Below are 26,731 nucleotides of genomic sequence, written 5' to 3'. Positions count from 1 at the left end.
ATAAATAATTAGGAAGATGAGGGGTGTTCAGATAGGATGACCAAAAGGTGAGGTTAGACTAAGTAATGATGTAAGTCATTCTTAGTCATTGCAGAGAAAGATCCCAATGGAAGTCTTAAAAGAATATCCTAAGTCAACCTAGCATGTTCAAAGTAAACATGATATCAAAGAATAAGAAATGTAAGTTCAAAGTGAAATAAATAAGAAAAAGCATAAGTATATCAAATCATCAGTGTTTAATAAGAATGAAGTTTTAATAGGTATTGCCTTATGCCAATAAAGGGAGAAAAACATAATGACTCATCAATTGGAGTATGAATATATGCCCCTGCATCTTTATAATATGTAAATGATCAAATAATGGGCATAGCCAATAAAGATTGGCTTATAAAGACTTCATGTCCAATGTAACAAGAAAGGAAAGAATAACTTGTGAGTAGGGTAGTCATATCATTTCCGTCGTCTTTTGAATTACTTACTTGATTCATTTTAGCAATGGAACTACAATGAATCATTGAACTCGTAAGCAAAACATAGGATCAAAGGATATCATTGAACTACACAACAAAAAGATCAAAAGACTTAAACATAAATAATGTCTGGGAGAGGGAGCTCTTGGCCTAAGGGGAGAAAAAATATTAAATTTTGCTTGAGTGTTGTGCTTTAAAGCATGAAAATATGTCATATTCATATCAGGATTCATAAATAACGAATTAGGACAGTGAAATGACTTCACTTTCCAAAAAGGGTATGTTGCCATAGGAAGATCTTTCCTTGATCATGCATAGTCCTTATGTGTTTATGTTCATACACTCATAATTATTACAAGCATGTACTAACCCATATATAATTAATATTTTTATAGGTGTAGGTCCTTGAAGAAGATTGAAGATCAGTTGAAGCTGTTTGGACTAGTATCTCTCGACTTTTGTAGGTCCTCTTGAGTTCGAGGATGCCTACGCTTTATTTTCTATCTTTAGTAGACTAGACATAGCTAGTGGATGTTTTCCCTAGAGTTTTCTTTCAACCATTTGTTCAAGCTTTTGTATTAAGGCCAATTTGGAAACGATTAATGATACTATGAATTCTTCATTTATGTAGTTCAATGTGTTAAAAGATGGTTGTTTATTTTGAGCTGTTAGTATATAACTCTTATGCAAGAATTATATAAAGTCTAATTGCAATTCAGTAAATTTAATTTTCCTACATTTTCCGCTAAATTTAACTGTATTATTGTGATAAAAGCTAAGAAGAGGCTTGTCTGCGACTTCTGAGAGGTTAACGACGTCGGTCTCATCTATGGTATAGGACCCGAGTGTGACAAACTTGGTATCAGAGCACAAAGTTAAATTACCTAGGAACTAAGGCTCAAAACAACCATGTTGAGCAGTTTCTAGCTTATAATTGTGAAGTGCACCACAACCATGACTTAGAGACTTAATGCTGGATCTTCCCTTTTCTACTCTTTATCGTGCTATGTTGAGCTTTGAAATTTTGTGTTATTCTAGTGTCTAACTTTCTTCTTGTGTTTGCGTGTATAAAAAATGAACACAAGAAGAACAAGTAGGAGAGTTGGAGAAGCAGATAGTAGGGAAAACCAAACTCCTCCCCAAGCCCCAGCTGCTGGAGTGAAAGTGCCTGTCAACCCAGCTGCGTTGACAGATGGAGAAGTGATAGCAGCACTGGTTCTGATGAACCAAGCCATCACTTCTCAAGCACAAACTACACCGCACAGACCACTGAAGAGGGTGCTCCCAAGGAGAACCCACATGCTAGCGCCATGGCTAGCAGACTGAGAGATTTCACCAGGATAAATCCTCCAGCCTACTTCGAGTCCAGAACCAATGAGGATACCCAGGAGTTTGTGGATGAGGTCCACATGATTCTCTTTCGTATGGGTGTTAATGAAAAGGAGAGGTTGAGTAGGCTGCATACCCGCTCAAGGATGTGGCTCAGGTATGGTACAAGATGTGGGTAGATGGCCGAGCACAAGGAGAAGTCCCCATATTTTTGGACATTCTCAAGGCTACATTCCTAGAGAGATTCTTTCCTAGAGAGCAGAGAGAGGCTAAGGTTGAGGATTTCATCAACCTACTTCAGGGAGGTATGTTAGTCAAGGAATACTCCTTGAAGTTTGTTAAACTTTCCAAATATGATTCGTCCTTGATGTCCATTAGCAGGGATGAGATCAGCATGTTTGTGACTTGTGTATCAGAGGATTTGGAGGAGGAAAGTCGGTAGCCATGTAGAATGATAACATGGTCCTTTCTAGGTTTATGGTACGTGCACAACAGGTGGAGGAGAGTCATCGGAGGAAGAGATACCAAGAAGGAAAGAAGCCTAGGCCCTCAGATCAGGCTGGTTCTAGCACTAGTAGGAGTTCATTTTTTTGGAGTCCAGGATAGGCCCATGTTAAAGAATGGGCACCAACACTCAGGTAATCCTACTTCTTCCAGGAACACTAATGACAAAGGGGGCAAGTCTGGCCCCAAGAAGGGAAATGATAGAAAATCCCCGCGTGACAGAAAGCCGTGTGGTAAGTGTGACCGTTTGCATAATGGTGAGTGCATGGTAGGTTCTAATGCCTACTATAGGTGCGACAAGAGTGGACATATGATCAGGGACTGCCCACATGTGAAGAATCAGGCTAAGGCAGATACTCCGCCTCGGCCTAATCCTACTGCTACAACCGATCCTCTCAAGAGTAACAGGTTCTATGCTGTGAAAGGTAGAAAGGAGCAGGAGAAGTCAGCTGATGTGGTCACGGTACCTTACATGTATTTTCTTTTCCTATATATGCGTTGCTAGATCCAGGTTCAAGCTTGTCTTTTGTTACTCCTCTAGTAGCTAGTAAATTTGACTTGCTTCCTCAAGTCTTGCATGAACCTTTTTTAGTTAGTACTCCCATAGGAGACAACATTAGAGTTAAAAGAGTATATAGAGATTGCCCAATAACTGTTCTTGATAGAGTTACCTATGCTGACCTAATAGAATTAACCATGCTTGACTTTGATATAATTTTTTATATGAATTTGCTCCATAAATGCTATGCTGCCATAGACAGTCGAAACAAGGTAGTAAGGTTTCATTTTCCCAATGAGTTAGAGCTAGAATGAGAAGGCCATAGTTCGAATCCAACAGGCCAAATATTTTCCCATCTTTAAGCCAATAAGATGTTATCTAAGGGGTATTTATACCACTTAGTCAGAGTCAATGACTTAGAACATGAAGTTCTTTCCATAGACTCTGTGTCCATAGTAAATGAGTTTCAAGATGTCTTTCCGAAGGATTTACCAGGAATCCCTCCTGAACACGAAATTGACTTGGATATTGACTTACGTCCCAACACCAAACCAATTTCAGTTCCTCCCTATAGAATGGCTCCAGGTGAACTCGAAGAGTTGATGTTGCAGTTAAAAGATCTACCTGATAAGGGCTTCATCCAGCTGAGCATATCCCGATGGGATGCTCTAGTGTTGTTTGTAAAGAAAAATGATGGAACCCTTAAAATGTGTATCGATTATCGACAATTCAACAAAGTCACTATAAAGTACAAATACCCGATTCCTAGAATCGATGATCTATTTGATCAGATCCAAGGTTCAAATTTCTTTTCTAAAATAGATCTCTGGTTAAGGTATCACCAGCTCAGAGTGAGACAAGAGGACATTCCTACGACTGCCTTCCATACTAGGTATGGTCATTACTATTTCTTGTCATGTCATTTTGTCTCACTACTGCACCAGCCACGTTTATGGACCTTATGAATAGGGTCTTCCATGAATACCATGATTCTTTTTTCATATATTAAGAGATGACATCCTCATATATTCTAATACAGAAAAGAGCATGAACAACATTTGAGAATGACATTGCAAGTACTCAGGGAAAATCAGTTGTATGAAAAATTAAGCAAATGTGAGTTTTGGATGAGATCAGTGACCTTTCTTGGTCATGTGGTGTCCAACCTGGGTGTAGAGGTTGATCCAAAAAAGATTGAGTCAGTAAAGAACTGTCCGAGACCCCTCACTCATATAGACATCAAGAGTTTCTTCGGTTCAGCTAATTACTATTGCAGGTTTGTTGAGGGCTTTTCCGCTATAGCTTCTCCATTAACATATTTAACAAAGAAAAATGCAAAGTTTGAGTGGTCTGAAACTTGTGAAAAGAGCTTCCAAGAGATTAAAAATTGACTCACTTCATCCCCAGTTCTCGCAATGTCGAGGAGTGCTGAAGGGTATGTGGTATACTGTGATGCTTATTGAGTAGTTTGGGATGTGTTCTTAGGCAGGATGGCAAGGTGATTGCATATGTATCAAGACAATTGAAAATCCACAAGAAGAATTACCCTATCCATGATCTTGAGTTAGCTGTTGTGATATTTGCGTTAAAACTTTGGAGACATTACTTATATGGTGTACATGTTGATGTATTTACTTACCATTAAAGTCTTGAGTATGTTTTTACGCAGAGAGAATTGAATCTTCGTCAGAGAAGTTGGCTAGAGTTGCTCAAGGATTATGACATAGTGTCCACTATCACCCAGGTAAGGCTAATGTAGTGGGCAATGCTTTGAGCCAATTGAGCATGGGCAGTGTGTCTCATATTGATGATGAGAAGAAGGAGCTGGTTAAAGAGATACACCAATTATCTAGGTTAGGTGTACAACTGGTAGATACACTAAGTGGGGGTGTTTTAGTTCATTCCAATTCTGAATCCTCATTTGTTGTAGATGTTAAATCTAAGCATCATCTCAACCCAGTACTTATAATGTTGAAAGACTCAGTATTTAGTAAGCTGAATGAATAATTCTCCATAGGGGGATGGTGTGCTTAGATACCAGGGCAGATTGCGTGTACCGAATATTGATAATTTGAGACTTAATATTATCGAAGTGGCTCATGGCTCCAGGTATTCCTTCATCTAGGCTTCACCTAGATGTATCATGATCTCAAGGAGATCGATTGGTGGGAACGTATGAAGCAAGATACTTCTAAGTTTGTGGAGGAGTGCCTTAATTGGCAACAGTTTAAGGCCAAACACCTTAAGTCTGGAAGTCTTACCAGTCGATTGAGATACAAACATGGAAGTGGGAGGCTATCAATATAGACTTTGTGGTTGGTCTTCCCATGACTAGGAAATTACATGATTCCATTTGGGTCATTGTTGACAGGATAACTAAGTCTACTCACTTCATTCTTGTGAAGTCTACTTACAGGGCAAAACATTATGCCAAGATGTATATTGATGAGATAGTGAGGTGGCATGGGATCCTTTTATCTATCATTTCGGATAGGGTAACCCAGTTCACTTCTCACTTTTGGAGATCTTTCTAAAAGAGCTTGGGTATACAGGTGAAGATCAGTACTGCTTTTTATCCTCAGACGGATGGAAAAGCAGAGCGTACTATTCAGACCCTTGAAGACATGATGAGAGCATGTGTTATTGACTTCAAGGAGAGTTGAGATGATCACTTGCCCCAGATTGAGTTATCTTATAATAATAGCTACCCTTCTATTATTGGTATGTCACCTTTTGAACAACTGTATGGCAAAAGATATAGGTCCCCAATTGGGTGGGTTGAGGTAGGAGAGTATTCCATCCTTGGTCCTAAGATCATACATGAGGATATGGAAAATGTAAGAATGATCAAAAATACATTGGCTACTGCTTGCAATAATAAAAAATTCTATGCTAATAACAGGAAGAGGGATTTTGAATTCGAGGTAGGTGATCGAGTCTACTTGAATATATCACCCATGAAAAGGGAGATGAGGTTTGGTAAGAAAGGGAAGTTGAGTCCGAGGTATATAGGTCCTTATGAGGTCTTACAGCAAGTAGGGAATGTTGCCTATGAACTGAAGTTACCAAATGACTTGGCTTCTATTCATCCAATGTTTCATGTTTGATGCTTAAAAAGTGTCTAGGTGATCCATCATCCATCCTGCCTTTTTATGGGTTAGGAGTCGATGAGAACCTTTCCTAAGAAGAGGTTCCAGTTGAATTTTAGATCGACAAGTGAAGCAGTTGAGGAACAAGGAGGTTGCCACCGTAAAGGTGTTATGGAGGAACCACCTTGTTGAAGGAGAAATATTGGAGGCCGAGGCCAACATAAGATCCCGTTACTCTCACTTGTTCAGTTCTTGAGGTTAGACATACTCTTCCTAAGTCTGATTTTGTTTATGAAAATCTAAACTTCAGTGCATTAGTTGGTTTTGGTGTTTTAATTCCATAGCTGTGTGTTTTATACTTGCACTATAAGAGTTAACATGATTTCATGCTTGCATTTATGTTGCTGTTTTTGTATAGCGTTGACATGATTTTTGTGTCGCATGAGTTGTGATGTGCATTGATTTAAAGTGAGATTGCGAAGGATGTTCCTCAATCTCAGATGTGAAGCTTCAGATAAGCTTTGAGTGATGTGCATCATCTAGAGTAAGTTGTGAATTAGATATTCACAAAGAGTAAAGTTTCAAGTATGTTGATTTTTTTCTTCAAAAATAACCTCTTTGATTCAAAATGATATGTAGTGTCATTCGGGGACGAATGTTCCTGGGGGGGGGGATAATAATATAATATTCCATAAAATGTACTTGTCTAGTGAAGATTCTATTAGGTTTTAAGAATATGTATTGGGGTCCATAGGCATCCCAATTCCCAAAATTGAGTAATATTTGACATGTTAGAGAATATTGGCTTAAGGGTGTTAACCAATTTCTATGTATTAAGAAGTAACTTAATATGTACTTTGATGTTCAAATGCTCCAATCAAACATTGTTTAGGAAATATACCTGCAATGAAGACCCTAAGCTAAATTTTTGTTTCCTTATCTTACACACATTAGGTACGACGCATCCAAGTGCCAAGCCTAGGTACCATAGAATATGATCATTTAAAATGATCATGTTGATTAAGCAGTACTCAAGGACATAGTGAGGATCCTTAGGACACGAAGTGAACTTTTAAAGTGTAACTACAGAGTGCACAATTAGGAAAGTGAATGGCAATACACGTGCAAGAACATGCGCTACTGTCTGAGATACCAAGTGATCAAGACAAACTGATTCGGTTAGGGCGGATAGGGGGCCGGCATGCGCCAGGTGAAGCCATGTGCGGCCGAGCTTCCTAAGAAATCCTAGGCTATAACTAACTTACCTAAATATCTAACTAACCTAGGATTAAATAAAATAAACAAACTAGTGTGCCCAATATCCTAAGACCAAACTGGGTGACACTAGTCTAGTAACTAACTAAAGAAACATCCTTGTACCTAACCTAGGATTGTCCAAAGGGGTTGATTATGGTCCTAGTTACTTAGGGGTACTTTATTAATTCCCTAGTTCACTTAGTTAATTAAATTAGAAACTTAATTAATTAATTTAAATTATTGGTCAAATGCGAGACACTTAGCAAATTTTAAGAATTGGCTAAGTCAAATGTTCTCCTATTTTAAGTCAATTTAGGAGGGACGTTTTGGTAATTAGCTAATTGATTTATTTAATTAAGTTAATTAGCCTAAGTTGAATTAGTCAATATTCAGTTCCTTAGACTTAGAGTCACGTTTATCCAGTAGAAACCCATGACTGAAAAACAGTGAACAAACGTAAGAAAAACAGAAAAACACTCTGTTCTCCTTAGGCGATTTCAAGGCAATTCTTCAAGATTTTCATGCAAAGTATAGGGTGATCTTCGTAGATTCAATTATATATTAAGATATGAGTTTTCTCTCTTGGATTCCTTTCCCCAAGAGTATCTTCAAACATTTTGAATTTAATAAAACCGAAACTAGGGTTGTTCCCAATGAAATTGTCAAACGTTCATCTCCCTAGTTCTCCCTTTTTCCGATTCTAGTAGTATGTATAATGCAAATCTCGAACATGTTGTTTGTATGTGGTGATAAATGATCATTATTCGCAGATCTCCATGATTTTATAATGTCAAATGATATCTATAGGTTAGATCCGTATCATTAGAGTATCATTTACATAAGATAAGAATTGTTGTAATGCCCAATTGTGTTCGAGAAGATGAAATTTTTATAAGTCGTTTATGAAATTCAGTTGACTGTTGAAAGGAATGAAGGTTTCGATTTCTATGTGTGTTTACAGTAGATATGTTTGTAAGTGTTTGGAATGCGATATTTCCAAGAAGAAATAAGAATGAGAATCAAAGCAGTTAATGAATCTTTAATGTCAAATCAACTTTATAGCTTGGACAAACTAAGCACTGAATTGTTCGATACTTTTCATCACATAATACATTATAATCATGATCAAAACACTCAAAATCAAAGCATAAATTATCATGGAGCATCATTTCACACTTTCAAAGAAGAGCAACACAAGCACTTTGGCAAGACTTTCACATTTAAAAATCTTCTCTTATCCTTCACCTATGAAGGAACTACCTTCTCCAACATTAGACATTCTCATATGCAACACTTTTTCACGTATTATAACTTCAATAAAAGGCAAGAAAATTTTTCTCAAAATTCAAAAAGCTTATAGTGAACATCACTGTAACACTATTAAGCATGCTTAAAATTTCAAAATTTCATTCTTTGAACAATTTATCAAGAATCCATGACCATATGAAGTATAAAACCATATAAACTCATCTCATAACACATTGAAACAATAATTCATGAAAAATGCAATTTCCTCAAAATTTGGACTTACTTGCTGTGAATTCAAAACTTCACTGTGCCACATGCTTAAAAATTCCATTATGCACCTTTCAAGCAAGTTTAACGAGAAGGCATGACAATATGAGTGAAAAGACCAAACTAACTTACTCCAAAAAACTTGGTAAGCTTAACTAAGTGCAATGTAAGAGTAGCATCCCATACTCCCACTTAGTGAACCTTGAGGATTCTCTTGGATTAAGTACATTACATGCAATTTTACTCAACTCATTCTCCTCCACTTAGGGTAAAGCAATCTTAAAGGTCTGACACTTCGAAGCACCATTATACTTCTCACATGGTAGGAACTCACCCTACCCTCGACTCATGCACAGAAAGACTAAACATCAACCTTATAAGTTAAGCATGACACTTTCCTCTTAGGATTCAAGCCTAAACAAACTCCCTTAAACACCACATCATTCAACTCTTAGGCATCACATAACTCAATCTCATGGAACAAAACTCCCTTACTAGGTGTTCATACCACATTAACAAAATCACAAGAACAACTATTCAAACATTAACAACACAAAAGGGTTGCCCTCAACTCCTACAAAATCTCCATATTCTTTCAATATTTCTCAAATTTAAAAGCTAAAACCATTTATGCCATCATCGAATATAATAACAAGATAACTCGTTGGCTCTCAAAGACTTTTTATTCAATCATTATAATTCTTACCATGCTTAAAACTACATCACCACAAAGTTTCTCATCACAACACTTCCAACCTCATAAGTTATACATATCCATAAATGGCAGCACATCACAATTTTCAAAACTTACCTTCATATCTATTCTTCTAGCCACAAAACAATCATAACATCAAAACTCACCTTCTTCTCTCGCTCAAAATTGGAAACATCTCTCCTTCCAAGCAGTCACACCTACAATACCATCGGACAAAGGAACACAAGAGAGAGAGAGAGGCCTTATGGAGTTAAGTTCTATGGAAAAATTCAAAAGTAGCGAAGAAAGTAAAACTCTATCGTCCTATAGCCTCTTGTCCATTGATGTGTAGCGACTAACACAAATGACGAATATACTACTAGAAGTGACTTGTGAGAATTTTAGGCCCTAAACTATTTCCTATAACCCTATTCTCTGATACCAAGTTTTTCACGACCCGAAATCACCCCTAGAAGCTAAGGTGAACCCTTGGATCGTGGCAATGCATACTTGACCCTTTGGGGTCTTGTACAAGCCCTTAAAAAGTAAAGCGGAATTAAAAAATTTCACGACATTTAATATAAAAGGAATCTTTTATAAATACTAAAAAAATCTCATCGTCACAAGCCAAACTTAAAGACACAACCTAGATAAATTAGGTACAAGGCCCTTTAAATTGGCAAGAGATACATTACAAATCTTAACATAAAGAAACTAAGTAAATAGGAATTATGCCCTCGGATCTATGATGGCATACTTTGTCTTGAGAAGAACTTTCCCAAGCTTTGCCTTCTAGACTTCAACCTTGTTTCCAAAACCTATACATAGAGAGTATAGAAAAGTATGGGGATAGTACAAAACAATGTACTGAGTATGACATATGAAAAAACATGCAAAAAAGGACATTTTAGTATAAAACACATTTTCATGCCAATTAAGTAGAACATTCATAAATATAAAAGTAAAACAACATTAGAATCATCATTTAACACTTAGAGAGGAACTTCCATAATTATAGCAAGAGAAATCATTTTATAGTTTACCCACAAAATGTTGCAGTGAAGTCAAATCGAACATTTTAGTGAATTTACTTTAACTCTACAGTGACTAAAATGACTCTAAAGTAGGGAACTTCCATATGTATTGCCAATGAGGAAATAAGCATCATTTTCGTCAGAGTTTCCTATCTAAGGTCATCCATAAACTCACTAAGGTAAGACATGAAAGAAGTAAACATATGCATTCTTCAATACACACCAAAGCGACTCTCAAGACTACCTCCTTTTGGCGTGATCACTTCGGGAGAACAAGCACCAACTTGATGGCAATACAATCGAAGAACACCCAACAATACACCAAGAATTCCCTTTCGAAATGCCTACTTAGTGCAATGAGTAGATGACGATCCATACCACCACCTACCCTAAGTAGTACACTCTTTTATAAGACTTGGCACGAAGATTCACCAAAACTCCCCATTGGGAATGCCTACCTAGTGCAATGGATAAATAGCGTCCCATTCCACTACCTACCCTAAGTATAAAACTCCTTTAGAAGATTTAGAACATTCATTTCTTGAATGGGAGTTAGCTTAACCACATAGACCATGAGAGCTAGACATAGAATCCCGATATTAACCCCTATCATATAAGGGATCCTTACTTGCCTCGAATGAGGTCATTCTCTTAACTTTTACATGGCTTGCGCAATAGCTACACCTATGTTGGCGCATAGTTAAAGGATAAGTAGATTGCTACTAAGTAACTCATTTTCTACTAATGAGGAGTACTCATTTCAAGAGGTACAGTGGAATACAACATCTCAACTCATGAAGTGTAACAACCTCTTCTTCATATCCACACGGTTCTAGGCACAAATTCCCACAGATTTTAAACATTATAAAGTATAGGTTAAGGATAACTAGTGAATACCATATATCAACTCACGAAGGGCATTCATCCTCCAAACTATTCTTAGAAAGCTCATAGGATGTAGTGGGGTTGCTACTAAACATATATTGTAAACTCACAAAGAGTGTTCACCCCATAACTCCCCTTTTGGACTTATCTTAGCGTCATTCATTCACTCAAGTGTGAGTGTCTATACGTGTGAGCACACCTTGCACATAAGCATTATTTCATTTACATTTAACTTCTATACAGTCTTAGATCTTCATTCGTCACATCACACACTTTACATGCTTCAAATGATCATATAAGTCCTTTATACATAATGCTTAGCTTACTTCTCATAACAAGCTTCATAAAACAGTTCACAAGAATAGCTTCATTTAAGCATGCTCTCTATCCCACTTTACATGATAGATTCATAAGGCATATTTAACAAGAATATCATTATTATCATCTTACTTCACATAACAAGACTTTATGGTCTCATTCACAATAAATAAGTAACTTCACATTCATACAATTCAAGTAAACACTGCCAACATAAAGGTGGACCATACCACTCAAGAGCATTTCAAAATTAAAGCTAAACAACATAACCAACTTACCCTTTAATACATGATTTCTTCACCTGTAACATTTTACTTAATATTTCATCATAATAAATCCCTTTGGGCAGTAGCTAAACCACAATATCAAACAGAAGAAACCAAAGTTCAAAGATTACAAAACTAAGCTCACTTAATCCATTTCATAAGCCAATATTAGATGGAAAGATTTAACATGATTTCATTGAATTTTTCACCTTAAAATAATCAACTAACATTAGAAAAATCATTATTATGTCATTCAAAACGTTTTCATGCAAGACCCATATTTAGATTTGAAGATAGAAGAAACTACAGTTGAAAACACTTTTGAAATCTTTTTGAAAGGGGCTCCTTTAATGGAAGAGATTTAAAGGATGGATACCATACCTTAGATAAGACATACCCCAAATATTTTGATAAAGAACTTGGTTACAAAAATCCCTCCTATCTAATCTTACCTTCTAGCTTCCAAAGAGACTTTAGAGAGAACTCTAAAGGAGAGGGGTTTTGGGGTTTAGGAAATAAAGTCTAAAATTAGGCCTTAGGGTTTGAAATACTTTAATATACCTAATAAACCTTAAAAATATAATCATAGGGTCCTTAAAGACTAGGGGTTAATTTTACCAAACACCCCTATACTTCACAAGAAAGGGACAACTTTTGGGGCAGTCTCCATCAATGGACCAACAAACGGACCGTTTGTCAAAGGAGGGGCTGTTGGTGTGGTCTCGTTTGTTGAGAACTAGATCCATTCGAATCATGGACAACTGAAATTTCAGGCCAAACGACGCTCATGGTTGACAGACCATTGGTTGACCAACGAACCGTCCCTTGGATCGTCGTTTGGTCAGTGTTTCGGCAGCTTGTTGCCAGGAGATGGGGTCCTCTTCTAGGGCTCCTCGTGGATCCTAGATGGAGTTGTAATAAAACTTTAAACCCCTAAATATAGTAGTCTAGGTCTTATAAACATCCCACATCAATTTCGATTAAAATGAACATGTAATACATGCTCAAAAACATCAAGACACACAAGCGCTATCTAAGGTACACCTTTTGAACGTCATGGATGTTCTAAGACGTTTGACCTCCAAACTTAATAAAACTTCACACACTACCTAATAACATCAATATAACTCATTATTAACTTAAAATTAACTCAATAAACAATCATGAAGCTCTACTTCACCTTATTTTATTTTAGGGCGTTACACTAGGGTTTATCAATTACATGGGTTAATAGGTTAATTGAGTAAAAATGATCTAATTAAAATCAAAATAATCAATATACAACCATTCAAAACCTATAATTCAAGAAACCTCGGATAGATCATGAAAATTGGACAAGTTCATCTTTGAAATTTTTTTAAAAATCTCTTCAAATTGTGAGCTCCTTGATGAATAGAGATTCAAGGATCGAATACAGAACCCGAATGATGTTAATCCACCAATTTGATGAAGAATCACAACTCAAAACACCAATCAAAAATCTTCATTGTGTTTTGGCTTCAATGGTGTTCTAGAAAATTTCTTAGAGATTTTGTGGTTTTGATATGGATGAATGAAATCATCTAGGTATTTAGGACTTATAACTCCACCTAAAATTCCTAAAATACTCCTAAGTAACCGTCCAAATTCTTATTTGGACATTGGGTGAATTTACCAATTCACCCTTGCAACTTACACTGAAGCTGCGCAGGAGCTGACTCATCAACGACTTGGACAAAGACGGACCGTCCTTTCTGGCTGTCATTTGGGACTTAGACTGGACATTGAGAGATTGATCTCTCTAGTCTATGTCTTGACCAACTAGTCCCATCGAATGGGCGTCGACTGGCCAACGAGCCGTCGTTTGCCTCAGTGGATTGGGGCTGTCGTTGACAGCATTTGGCTCACATGAAGGATCCTTCTTTAAGAACACTTGGTCTGTCCTAGGGGTTGCTTGCTTGAACTTTCCAGATTGAATATGATAGTGTACAAGTTTAGAACCTCCCAAATCAATTTCGTCCGAATTGAACATATAATACTCCACGAACCATGCCAAGACACACAAGGTCATTCCAAGGAAAACCTTTCAAACGTCATGGACGTTTGACCTCCAAAATTCATGAAACTTTACACACTGCTTATAAAAACTATTATAACTCATACAAGGACTTCATAATCTCATGACACACATATATAAGCACATAACAACACATGAGGCACATAGGTGACTAGTCATCGAACATCTTGGTTGTCCCTTGACGTTTGACTTCTAATGCATCTAAATCTTTAGACACTGCCTCAATACCATATTATAAACCATTTTACGACATGAAAAATAAGTTAACTCTACCTTCACCTAAGTCATTTTAGAGGCGTCACACTTAATATTAAGATCGTAGAAAACCAAAAGAACAATACTGACTTATTAGGTGAAGTTTGCATACTCCTCAAACAAATTGCACAGTCTGATTTATTCAGATAAGAAAATTAGAAAAGTATTAGACACAATAAAATTAACAAGGAGAACAAAACTAATTTTTTTTTGTCAAAATAGAAAAAAAAATATATTCTAAGATTATCACACATAAATGTTTTTCTATTAAAATATTCTTCCAACTATAATGTTTTGAAATAATATTTTATCAAATAAATATAGGTATATATTATTATACAAACTAGTAAGTTTTAAAGGCAACACTGATTTCTAAGGAAATACATTCAAAAATATACGATTTGCAAAACTTTTTTTTAAAGATACACATGATAAATATAAAAATTATTAACATTTACAACTTATTTCCTCCTTTAATAAATAATAGGAAGGTTACCTGGTGTAATTTTTAATCGAAATACCACCAATGTTGCTTGTACATTCTCACTTTGACCTTACTAAAAAAAGTACCAAATTCTAGAGATGTAGTGCATTTATCTTTAACTTCCATGATCTTTTTCCCTCAATCATTTGAATTCAAGAAATACCAATAGAATGGTAATTTCCTTAAGATTGTTCATCATCTTTTATTTCTAAGATACTTAGAATAAAACTTTGAAGAACTAGGTAACAAACTACAATGTTTAAAGAGTATATCAAAACTATAAAAATAAGACTAGCAGAGAAAATAGAATCAGAAAACTTATTAGAAACAATATAAAAGTATTTTTATCAAAGAAATAAAATTGAGCCTACTGATTGTATAGTGTCCCCTTAAGAGAATTATATCCATCAAGTACCTGAGGTTAATGAAATATATCCTCCTAGGATAGAATGATCTTACTCACCGGTACATCAGTATATACAACCAAAGTATCTGCAAATCACTCAACGGTAGTCGAGTACACTTTGAATACTAGATTTAGTAGTAGTAGAAGAATTCCAGAAAAATTTTGTTCTTAAAATGAGAGGAAATCCCTTAATTTATTGAAGGAAAAAGGGTCATATTTGCCCATGTACTCTTAGAAAAGGGTTATATTTACCCTTTGTTATACTTTTTGGTTATATTTTCCCCTACCATCCAACTTTGGGTTTATTTACCCTTTGAATTTTTAAGTTCCACATAACTCCCTTTTATTATTCTACATGGCTCCTATTTAAATATAATTTTTCTAATTTTATTTACACCTCACCCCAAAGAATTCAAAGTAACCAAGTAAAAAATTATTTTCTAATTGTGTTTAAACACTTGGATGGAAAAATTCATCTTAACAATGCCAAAAGCTTCCCAAATCCATCATTCCTTTCCATTTACCACAAAAAAATTTCTCTTTAAAAAAATATATGTATAAGATCTCAGAAATAAAATGGATATAAGAAATTTATTATCACTCCAATTAAACTTGTATGAGTAGTACATGAAAATATCCAAATCTCATAACAACTCTTTTGGCAAAAAAATAAAAAAATATAACTGGAAGAAATTCTATGGAAAGAGAGAATTAATTGGATGCCATGGGCATTGGTGGTCTAGGCAATATTTTTCATATCATAAATATGATAGATTTGTCTTTCCCCATGACTCACGCCAAAAGCTTCCAAAAAATTTTCATATCTTTGTCAATTTCTCATGTTTTTGACAAATAAAGAGTAAACGGCGGTAGGTAGGTTTGGTGATCAATTGTGTAGTGATGTCGTTTATATGGTACAAAAAAGATGGTGAAGTCGCCCCTTGGTTATTGAGAAGCTGCAGATTGTGTTTAATTATCTCGGATTACCAAATTCTTGGAAATAATTGGAAAATAATTTTTCACTTTATTCCTTTCAATTGTTTGGAGATGAGGTATAATAATTAAATTAGAAAGAATTACATCCATTTAGAAGACATATAGGATAAAAAATAGGGATGATGTGGAACTTAACAACCCAGTAAATATAAACCCAAAGTTGGATGGTGGGGGCAAATATAACCAAAAAGTATAACAAAGGGTAAATATAACCCTTTTCTAAGAGTACAAGGGCAAATATGACCCTTTTCCATTTATCAAAAACAAAAGGCAGTTTGAAGAGGTCCTTATTGTGATTTACCGCAAAGTTCACAAGCTATAAAAAAGTCACAATCTTTGGAAAAGGTCACTACCTTTCATAAAAGTCACAACTTTTTATAAAAGCTACAACTTTTCATAAAAATCCCAACTTTTCATAAAAATGACAATTCTTCATAACATAGTTGACACTATTCATCAAAGTCAAAACTCTTCATAAAATTCGCAACTCTTTATTTTCTATTCACACCTTTTTAAACATACCATGCCCTTGTGGAGAAGTCATGGCTCGAAAATTTCCTTTGCTCCCATTACTTATCACCATAAATTGTGAAAATTTCATCCCGCAACAAGCCATATAGTATGTAGGAGTATACCCTCCTTGCAGAAAATTGAGAAACTCAAATTTGGCATTCAAAAAATTGTTATATATGCCATTTTGCTAGATATATAGAGACATAAAAGATACCTATAATTTGAGGATGTGAATGATCAAAATGGTGTACCTTGCAATAGTTTTCAAAGTTTGTTTTCAGAATGTATTCAATGTTAGCAGGGTGAGAAGTTTATATCCTATTCTCGAAAGGTCTAATGAATCTGTAAGTTTTCTACTTGGTAGCAAGATCAGTCTTGAAATGGTGAACTATGAAGAAGTTGATAACCAGATTGAAAACGGTGCAACCAATTCAATAGTATTTTTTTCATACAATTTTTGGTCAGAGAATGAAGTATGAAGACAAAACAAAAAGAGAAGTGAGATAATGGTGGGGGTTATGGACATTATAAATGTAAAACCCCAAATTGCTTGCAAATAGTCACATGTCTATACGCCATTGTTTGATTATTATGATATGTTTTATTCATATTTTGGGAACTTAAAAATATGTGATATTTTAAAACTTGCTTGACACAATTATGATCATAATTTAAGGTATTTTATTTGTGTATCTGAATAGTATTCTATTTGGAATTATTTATAACATGTAAGGGAGTTGAGGTATGTATACATTTGTATATATGTATAGTTTTGTGCAGCAACCCTTTTTCTATTGGGAAGCCAACTTTGACTTTTTTTTCTATATGTAGTTGATAAGTGATAAACACCACTTTTATAATATATAATTCCACACCTCCTCTATAAGATAATTTGTGTTCTTTAAATCTGAGAAACCTTTAGAACCTCCTATTACCCTATTACTCTCAGAATTTGAAGAAAACATTTGTCCTTTTGGCTGGAATTAAAGATACACCGTTCTCTTTGGTGAGTGGTCAAAATCTGTTTTTGAGTTAAGTGGTGTTTACTACTTTTGGGATATCTCATTCTCTAGAAATAATTTTTATATATACAACTCTTATGTTAATGTAAAACTCTAATTTATCTGTTATGGAATCGAAATATGGGATAGAAAGGAGGAAAAGTTCTTTCAAGATTCAGGAATTAGAAATCCTGTCTGTTTAACTATTAGTGTTTTGATTAGATCTTTTTATACAAAATGTATTTTGCTGTAATTCTTGAGTATTTTCAAACTTAAAAGATGTACCTACATCTTTCATGAAGGTTATAAAGTCCATCTGTTCCGTTTTTATTTTCAAATCTAAATTGCGACATAAGGCATTAGGCTGACCAGAATCTTTATTCTGGGGGCATAGTTGTATTTTTACAAGCTAAGGTAACTTATGATGATATCTTGTTTTCTCTTGTACATAATTAATATTCTAGGAATTGAAGAAGTTATTTAATTGTATATTTGATGTTCTATATACTCGTGAACAAGTTGAGGACCTTGATACGTTGGTTGGTCTATGGTTTAAACTCGCAGAGTTGTGTTGGACTGTTTCTATGCTAAAGCACTGAGGTTTGCATATAAACTAGTACTTGTAGTCTTTTTACATGCTGGTATACCTGAAAATTTATCTTGGTATCTTTTTTTACCTCATGGTACTTTGGATTGTTGTGTTTGTATCCTTTATGATGTTACAGACGCTTGTTTTACTCAAACACTTGTACGAATTGTTTGATCACTTGGCACTCTTGTTGGGACCTTGTCTTTCTAGTGGCAGTACATCGTCGGTATTGAGATGCCTCTTGATTTGGGTAATTTTCCATCTTGACTCTTGATTCATTGTTCGCCGTAAGTACAAGAGTTGTTCATATTAAGTGCAAACTAGAAAGCCATTTCTACTATGGTTCTTTGTTCTCTTTATTATAAGGCTTTGACCCTTCTCGATACAGGGTGTTTGCCCTTCTCTATATCTACTTGTTCTTGGTGAGATGACATGATGTATATATTGGGCGAGCCTTCATTTTTCAACCTCTTGGAAAATGGTGTGTAAGTGTTATTGACATTTGGATCTTAAAATATCGAACATGATACTTTTTGTGTATTTTTTCTATTGATGTACTAAGTCAGTTTCAATTGTGTTGACCTTGACTTGAGAATGGTAACTTGGTAAAAATGGAGGTCTCTAGATCTATAGTTGTTTCACCATTGAGTTATATGATTAGTAGTAGTTGTTTCTATGGTAGGGAATGTCAATGATGATGCATGAAGCTACCCGTTGGAGAATGAGATTTTGAGAGCCTTAAGGAAGATCACGTTTTTATATATGCATCTATATTTTGTATAAAGCACGGGACATGTACATGATCTATTTGTTGTATAGATACATTAAATTTTTAGGGCTTATTTGTTCATATCACCATGGGTTTGAATACAAGTATGTGTATATATTATGTTCTTTTCGTGGTGTATAAACCCAAGTATTGTAATATTCTAAATTTACTATTTGTTTTGAACATTGTTTTATAGCACGAATCGGCTGATTTTTGTACTCAAAAGTTCTTAATATTCTTGTTATTTCATCCTTAAATGTAAGGATAATATATACATGAAAAGATTGTTTGTTATTTGCCTAAATTGCTTTGGCAGGATTCTTTCTGCATAGGTAAAATTACGCGCCATATTAGTTGAAAATATGACATCAATTAAATATTTAAATGGGAAAGATGCAAATCCTTAAATATATTATTCGTTATGAACCTAATCCCACAACTAGATTAAAATCTTCATGCCTTTCATTAATCTCTTCTAAATGTCACAAGTATTAAATTAGGTTTCTTGTTAAGTGGTAGTATCTCCCAAAAAGGGTCGCTACAAATGTTCTTATCAGAGCCAAGGTTTGTGGTTTCTAGGACTTTTTGTAAGAATTACTTGTATAATTGTTTACTTTTGAAAAGGTTATATTTAGATTATTTGTTCGCTTACATGGTTTATAATAATTCATCGCATGTAGAGTTCATATGTATATGTACATATTTGTAATGCAATGTGATCTTCCCTTTTGAAGGAAATTAAGTTATGTCCACTTCTTCTGATTGACCTATGGAAGCTGGTCATGAAGGTTTGGGTACCTCTACTTCTTAACCTGATACACTTGAAGGGGTTGGAGACCATTTCTCAAATCTATATGTTTCCCACACTATTGGAATTGAAGTGGAAAGCCATTAGGGTTTAAGAGCTGGTTCACATCCTCACATGAGTCATGGTTCTCAAGCCATAAATCCTCCTTTTCAAAAAAATGGTTGAATTCTTTAACTAAATGGATGAATAGATGCATGTTCCCAACAAGATTAACTTTAAGAAAATGAGGAAAATGGTTTGAGTGGAGTTTGAAGGCACTGTTGATCCCACTGATGTTGAACAATAGGTAGAGCACATGGAGAGGGAGTTTGAGATTTTAGGGTGTTCAGATGTTTGCAAATTAAAATATGCTACTTCACTATTACAAATGAATGGTTTGATTGGTGGGTAAGTGTTTCGAATGCCTAGGTAAAACATCTTGTTCTTACTTTGGATGATTTTCTTAATGAATTTTGTATGAAGTATGTCCCACATTCTTATTGTGTTGCAAAGAAAAAAAAATAGGTTTTCAATCTAAGGCAACAAGGTATGTCAATTTTCTGAATCCGAACTAAAGTTTCTAAGGATCTGTCCATATGCACATGCATTATTTAAGAGGAAAAATACAAGTGCAGAAAATTTGATGATGGTTTAATTGATTACATTAGGATATATTTCACGATCCTGCAACATGAGAACTTTGATAAGTTGGTGTACCTCCTTTAACTTGGGAAAGACTCAATAAAAAAGAAGCTAGTAGAAATGAAAACAAATTCTGAAAGCCTAGAGCATATATGTAGGGTCCATTTTCATAATCAGGGAGCACCCCCAACATGTTACCGACATCTTCGTCCTCAAAAAGGCCTTAGACTATCCCTTAGCGTACATTATGACATATCATAGGTAGAGAAAATGCTTAAAATTTAAAACTTTTACATATGAAGTAAACTTAGACTTCTCGTTTATTATATATGAAGTTTACTTAAACTTCTCATTTATCAAAAAAACCAATTCAGTAAAGTAGTATAATATTGTCTCACATATAACCATCTATCATAGAAGTATAGATTTGGGAAGAACCCTTACACTATTACAATATGTCTCATATAGGATTACAACAAAGTCTCAAAAGATAAGGAATGAACAATTGTCTTAGACATAGTCAATTTTAATAAATCTAGAAAGTGGCATCATCCTCGGAATAAAGGACTCACAAACAACGTTGGAACAAATCCAATTCTTCCTTTAAAATGACGTTGAACTCTTCAATGGTTCGAACCAAAAAAATTATAGAAATACAAAGAATTAGGGTTAGTAAAAAATACACGTACAAAGTACGGAAACATATGCAAGTAAAACCATTGAAATCATGCATAAAGGGTCATTTTATTCAAAACCATGCAAAGTACTTTGAAAGACTTTATGTACATACAAGAGCATATACAAGTCAATAATCACAATACATTAAGACATGTTATATCCATATACAAGAATAACATTATCATAAAACCATATCAACATTTCATATCTTAGAATTCTAAAGCATACAAGACCCTTACCTGCAATTCCAATCCAAGACAACTAGTGAAATGCCCATGTGAAGCCCCATAACCCCACACAAACCAAGTGAACAAGTAAAGATACCATAAGCAATGTCTATACTTCAGTTACCATCACAACATGCATAGTCATCATCATATATAACAATTTAGACCAATGTCATGTGAATCAAATGAAACCAACATCATATAAGATCAACATCATGTAAAGTCAAAATTATACATTTCATTCATTATATAAGTATATAAGAACATCCTCCTAGGACTCCTTTCAAGGTCAATATGTGCACTGCATAGGTAAGGTCCCATACCCTTATCTACACAACCTCAGCAGAGTCAGAGGCTTCCTCGGACCAGGATACTCCTAAGGAGCCAGACGCTCCTTCCTCAAGTGTGGCTGACCCAGAGGGTGTGCCGGTCAGTGTGCGCTCCCCATCAGTCTGGGAGACACTGACTACGCCGGACGCCACCTTTTTGGGTGTGGCTCTGCGAGTACGTGCAGCACGGGACGATGTGGAAGTGCGTGGGGGCACATACTCAGGGTCCCGCTCATTATCAGAGCCGATGATCATGCGTGCAGACGGGGCGACAGACTTTGATCGCCCGCGTGCGTAGCTTCGGTCTTACTTGGGTGCCATAATAGATAGTACCTGCAAAGGATCAATATTAGTACGAGTAGTGGCAAACAAGACAAGTGAAAGCAGTGACAAACGACGGTCCAGGTAACGGCTCGTCGTGACGTCCGTCGTGTTTTACTTAAACTATGCATATATAGAGAACCCTAAAGGAGAGTCTCTGACTAGTATGACGGTATGTGCAGGACGGACCGTCACAGGTACGACGGTCCGTCGTAGATGTCCATCGTAGGACACTTGAGAAAAAAATGGAGACCCTTAGGAGAGGGGTTTCTCACCGTTATAACGGTCATGCAGGACGAACCGTCGTGGGTACGACGGTCCGTCACATGTGTCCGTTGAAGGACACTTGGAAAAAAAATGAGAGACCCTTTGAAACAGGGTCTCTGAAAACCAGAACGGCTGTGCAGGATGGACCATTGTGAAGAAAACGGTCCGTCACATGTGTCCGTTGGGGAACACTTGGGAAAAAATGAGGGACCCTTAGAAACAGGGTCTCTCTCTAGCATGACAATTGTGCAGGACGGGCCGTCATGAGGACGACGATCCGTCACATGTGTCCATTAGGACAGGGGTGCTAGGGCTTGTGCAACGGACCCTACGACGGTATGTCGTGGCTACGATGGTCTGCCGTGGCTACGACGGTCCGTCGTGGCTACGACGGTCTGTCATCGGGGTCTTGTTTTGAATGACAGTGACAAAACTAAAGGTACCCTAAGCAACCCCGATGAACCCACATCAACCTTGTAGTGTTTTGGACCTACATGTGTCTAACCCAACTACCTAGGAAACTAGCAATGCAAAAGCACCTATGTCTAGGGTGGTAAACATGGTAATTTCGAACATTTGTAACCTAGGTCAGGCAGAATCATATAAAGTAAACAAAATACTATGAGGAATTAAGCTTAATACTAGCTAGTAACAAAAATGCAAGATAAATGAGTATAAATTAGAGACACATACCTTAGAAATTGAGAAAAACATATGCAAAAGTACTCGGTGGCTAGGGAGACACTCACAGCAGCAGTTTCCACTAGTAGATAACACTTTAGGGCTTTGGAGAATTGTGAGGGGCAATGATCGGTGGTTGAGAGAGTGTGGAAGTTGAAAAGAGAGGGGAGATGATAGGAATAATGAAGTAATGGGGTGAAATGAGGGGTTGGGTGGGTTTAAACGTTCTGATTTTGAAAAAGGGTTCCGGCGGGTCTGGTAAGATATACCTCATTAATCACGCGATGGTTGTCCGATGACGGACCATCGCAGATGTGATGACCCGTTGTTTGTTCTGTCGCATGTGCCCTAGTTTTAAAATAACCGAAAAACAAACCTGGTACGACGGATGCATACGACAGTCCATCGCAGGCGCGACGGTTCGTCAATGTCTCCGTCAGTGACTGCTGCAGAGTAATTTTCTGCAGAATTTCCTGGTGATGTGCCTGCAAATTTAAAACCCATTAGTAGAAAAATGCTACCATTGCTAAAAAAAGATGATACGTATTGGGTTGCCTCCCAACAAGCGCCTGATTTAATGTCGCGGCACAAATGGGGACCCTTGATTACTCAGACTTCATCAAGATGTCATGCCTCTATCACTTCATTTTCTGATTCAGCATGCCCGAAATATATTTTCATGCGCTGTCCATTCACCTTGAACAGCACACCCTTCTTAGTTTCCAACTCAACTGCTCTATGAGGGAATAGTTGGGTAACCAAGTAAGGACCAGTCCATTTAGACTTGAGCTTGTTCAGAAATAAGCGCAACCTGGAATTGAATAACAGCACCAAATCCCCGACCATAAACTCTCGCTTTTCAATTTTGTTGTAATGGTACTTCTTCATCCTTTGTTTGTATAGTGCTGAGCTTTCATAGGCTTTTAGGCGAAATTCATCTAGTTCATTCAACCCATTTAACCGTTGCTTTGCTGCTTCACTCCAATCAATTTTTAACTTCTTCATAGCCCACATGGCTTTATGCTCTAACTCAACTGGAAGATGACAAGCCTTCCTATATACAAGTTGGTATGGAGACATACCTATGGGAGTCTTAGATGCTGTCCGGTAGGCCCAAAGAGCATCATCAAGCCTTCTTGACCAATCCGTTCTACTAGCATTCACTGTTTATGACAATATCTATTTATTTCCCGATTAGACACTTCAACTTGCCCACTAGTTTGAGGGTGGTAAGGAGTGGCCACATTATGGCGAACCCCGTATTTCTCCAATAACCCCTTGAACAATCTTTTGCAGAAGTGGGAGCCCCCATCACGAATAATGGCCCTTAGGGTGCCAAAACGAGCGAATATATTCTTTTTCATGAATGCAGTGACACTGTTTCCTTCATTGTTTGCGAGGGCTATGGCTTTGACCCATTTAGATACATAATCGACTGCTACTAGAATGTACTTCATGCCACGAGAACTAACAAAAGGGCCCATAAAGTCAATACCCCAAACATCAAATAACTCAATCACAAGAATGGGGTTGAGAGGGAGCTCTTGCTTTCTTGAACCACCACCATCTCGTTGACATTTGTCACATGCTTTAGCAAACCAATGAGCATCTTGATGAAGAGTTGGCCAATAGTAACCACATTGGAATATCTTATGCGCGGTTCGGATACCACTGTGATGTCCACCAACGGGTGAGGAATGGCATTCCTCCAACACACTCTACATTTCACATTCTGGCACACAACGCCGAATAAGCCCGTTGGTACAACTCCTATACAAGTATGGTTCATCCCAAAAGAACTTCTTCACATCGTACATGAACTTTTTCCTTTGATGAAAGGACAAGTCTGATGGAATAATATCACTGGCCAGATAGTTCGCAAAATCTCGAACCATGGAATCAAGTCTTGTGAAGCAGCCAATACATGTTCATCAGGGAATGTATCATCAATGTCAGTCTTATCCCCTAACTCTCTCATAGCTTCATCCTCTAGACGATACAAGTGATCAGCAACTTGATTTTCAGATCCTTTTCTATCCAGCACTTCAAAGTCAAATTCTTGTAGCAGTAATACCCAACGAATCAGCCTAGGTTTCGCATCCTTCTTCGCCATCAAATATCTCAATGCTGAGTGGTCAGTATGCACTATAACTCTAGAACCTAGAAAATAGGAGCGAAATTTCTCAAAAGCAAAGACTACTGCAAGGAGTTCTTGCTCAGTCACTGTGTAGTTCTTCTGAGCTTCATTTAGGGCTTTACTAGCATAGTAAATCGGGTGAAGGATTTTGTTTTTTCTCTGTCCCAATACTACACCAAGAGCCACCCCATTAGCATCACACATTACCTCAAATGTACTGTTCCAATCCAGAGAAATAATGATAGGCGCAAACACAAACTTTTCTTTTAGCTCATCGAATAATTTAAGACAAGATTCATCAAAAAAAAATTTACAATCTTTCTCCAGCAATTTGCACAATGGGTGTGCAATCTTTGAAAAGTCTTTGATGAATCTCCTGTAAAAACCTGCATGCCCAAGAAAATTTACAATCTCTCTATTACCTCAACTTTAGCTCGATCAACTGCTATGCCCTTTTCTGAAATGTGATGACCCAACACAAGACCCTCTTTCACCATGAAATGACACTTTTTCCAGTTTAGTACTAAATTGCAGTCTTCACATCTCTTAAGGACATCATATAAATTGGTAAAACAACGCTCAAATGAATCACCAACCACAGAAAAATCATCCATAAAAACTTCTATAGTATCCTCCACCATGTTAGAAAATATTGACATCATACATCTCTGAAATGTTGCGGGTGCATTGCACAACCCAAATGGCATTCTTCTGAACGCAAAGGTCCCATATGGACAAGTGAAAGTGGTTTTCTCTTGATCTTCTGGTGCAACAGAAATCTGATTATACCCCGAATACCCATCAAGAAAACAATACCACCCTTTTCATGTAAGTCTATCCAACATCTGATCCATGAAGGGCGTAGGAAAATGGTCTTTTTCAGTCCATGAGTACAGTTTACGGTAATCCATACACACCCTCCATCCAGTAACCGGTCTCATTGAAAGAAGTTTATTTCTTTCATTGGGGACCGAAGTCATTCCCCCTTTCTTAGGTACACACTAAACCAGGCATACCCAACTACTATCAGCGATTGGATAGATTACTCCGGCATCCAACTACTTAATGATTTCCTTCTTCACAACCTCTTGCATATGAGGATTCAAGCGTCTCTGGTGCTCAATACTCGGCTTATGATCAGGCATGAGTTGGATTTGATGAGAGCAAATACCAGGAGGGATCCCAATAATGTCCGCAATAGTCCACCCAATAGCTCTTTAGAACCTTTTTAGCACCTTTACCAAACTCTGAACTTGTTGTTCATCTAGGTCTGATGCAATGATTACCGGCAAAGTGTCACCATTTCCTAAGAATTCATATCTGAGATGAGGTGGGAGAGCTTTTAGTTCTAACTTTGGAGACTCCTCTATAGATGGTTTCGCGGGTGGGGTCTCGCGATTCTTCATATCAAGCTCAAATTTCTTCGGTTTAAATCGAACATCACCTCGATCAAGAGCCGCGACTAATGACTCATACTCTTCAATGCAATGGATATCAAAGTTCATTATCAGTGCCGCTAATGCTTCTACACCTAGACGTTCTTCTATTTGTGTCTCAGATTTCTCACCCATGTTGTAGGATATAGCAGATACCGATTAGAGCTCACCACTCTGCCTCATGGACCTACAAATATTAAAGGTCACATCCTCATTGTTCAACCGAAATTTCATCTGCCCCTTTTCCATGTCTACTAAGGCTCTTCTCGTAGCTAGGAATGGCCTCCCAAGGATTAT

The 26,731-nt window shown here is 36.6% G+C and overlaps 1 protein-coding gene across 1 annotated transcript; it reads left to right on the top strand.

Moving 5' to 3' along the window:
- Positions 1–1,544: 1,544 nt before the first annotated feature.
- LOC138339433 (uncharacterized) lies at positions 1,545–5,465 on the top strand. Its single transcript, XM_069291030.1, has 11 exons — positions 1,545–1,685; positions 1,736–1,956; positions 2,181–2,237; positions 2,295–2,766; positions 3,288–3,637; positions 3,842–4,078; positions 4,288–4,429; positions 4,472–4,546; positions 4,820–4,911; positions 5,174–5,255; positions 5,355–5,465. The coding sequence occupies exons 1-11, from the start codon at positions 1,545–1,547 to the stop codon at positions 5,463–5,465; spliced, it is 1,980 nt and encodes a 659-aa protein (XP_069147131.1).
- Positions 5,466–26,731: the final 21,266 nt, after the last annotated feature.

Source organism: Solanum lycopersicum, chromosome 11, assembly GCF_036512215.1.
Source record: "Solanum lycopersicum chromosome 11, SLM_r2.1".
In the NCBI taxonomy this organism is placed as follows: Eukaryota; Viridiplantae; Streptophyta; class Magnoliopsida; order Solanales; family Solanaceae; genus Solanum; species Solanum lycopersicum.
The sequence above is the reverse complement of the archived record's forward strand: the minus strand, read 5'-3'. Positions and strand labels throughout refer to the sequence as shown.

Bases quoted from the DNA above. Each gene is read 5' to 3' on its own strand.
- LOC138339433 (XM_069291030.1), top strand. From the start codon at position 1,545: ATGAACACAAGAAGAACAAGTAGGAGAGTTGGAGAAGCAGATAGTAGG. The intron at 1,957-2,180 runs GTATGGTACAAG...GTCCATTAGCAG, and splicing joins CGCTCAAGGATGTGGCTCAG to GGATGAGATCAGCATGTTTG. The intron at 4,547-4,819 runs GTAAGGCTAATG...AATTCTCCATAG, and splicing joins TAGTGTCCACTATCACCCAG to GGGGATGGTGTGCTTAGATA.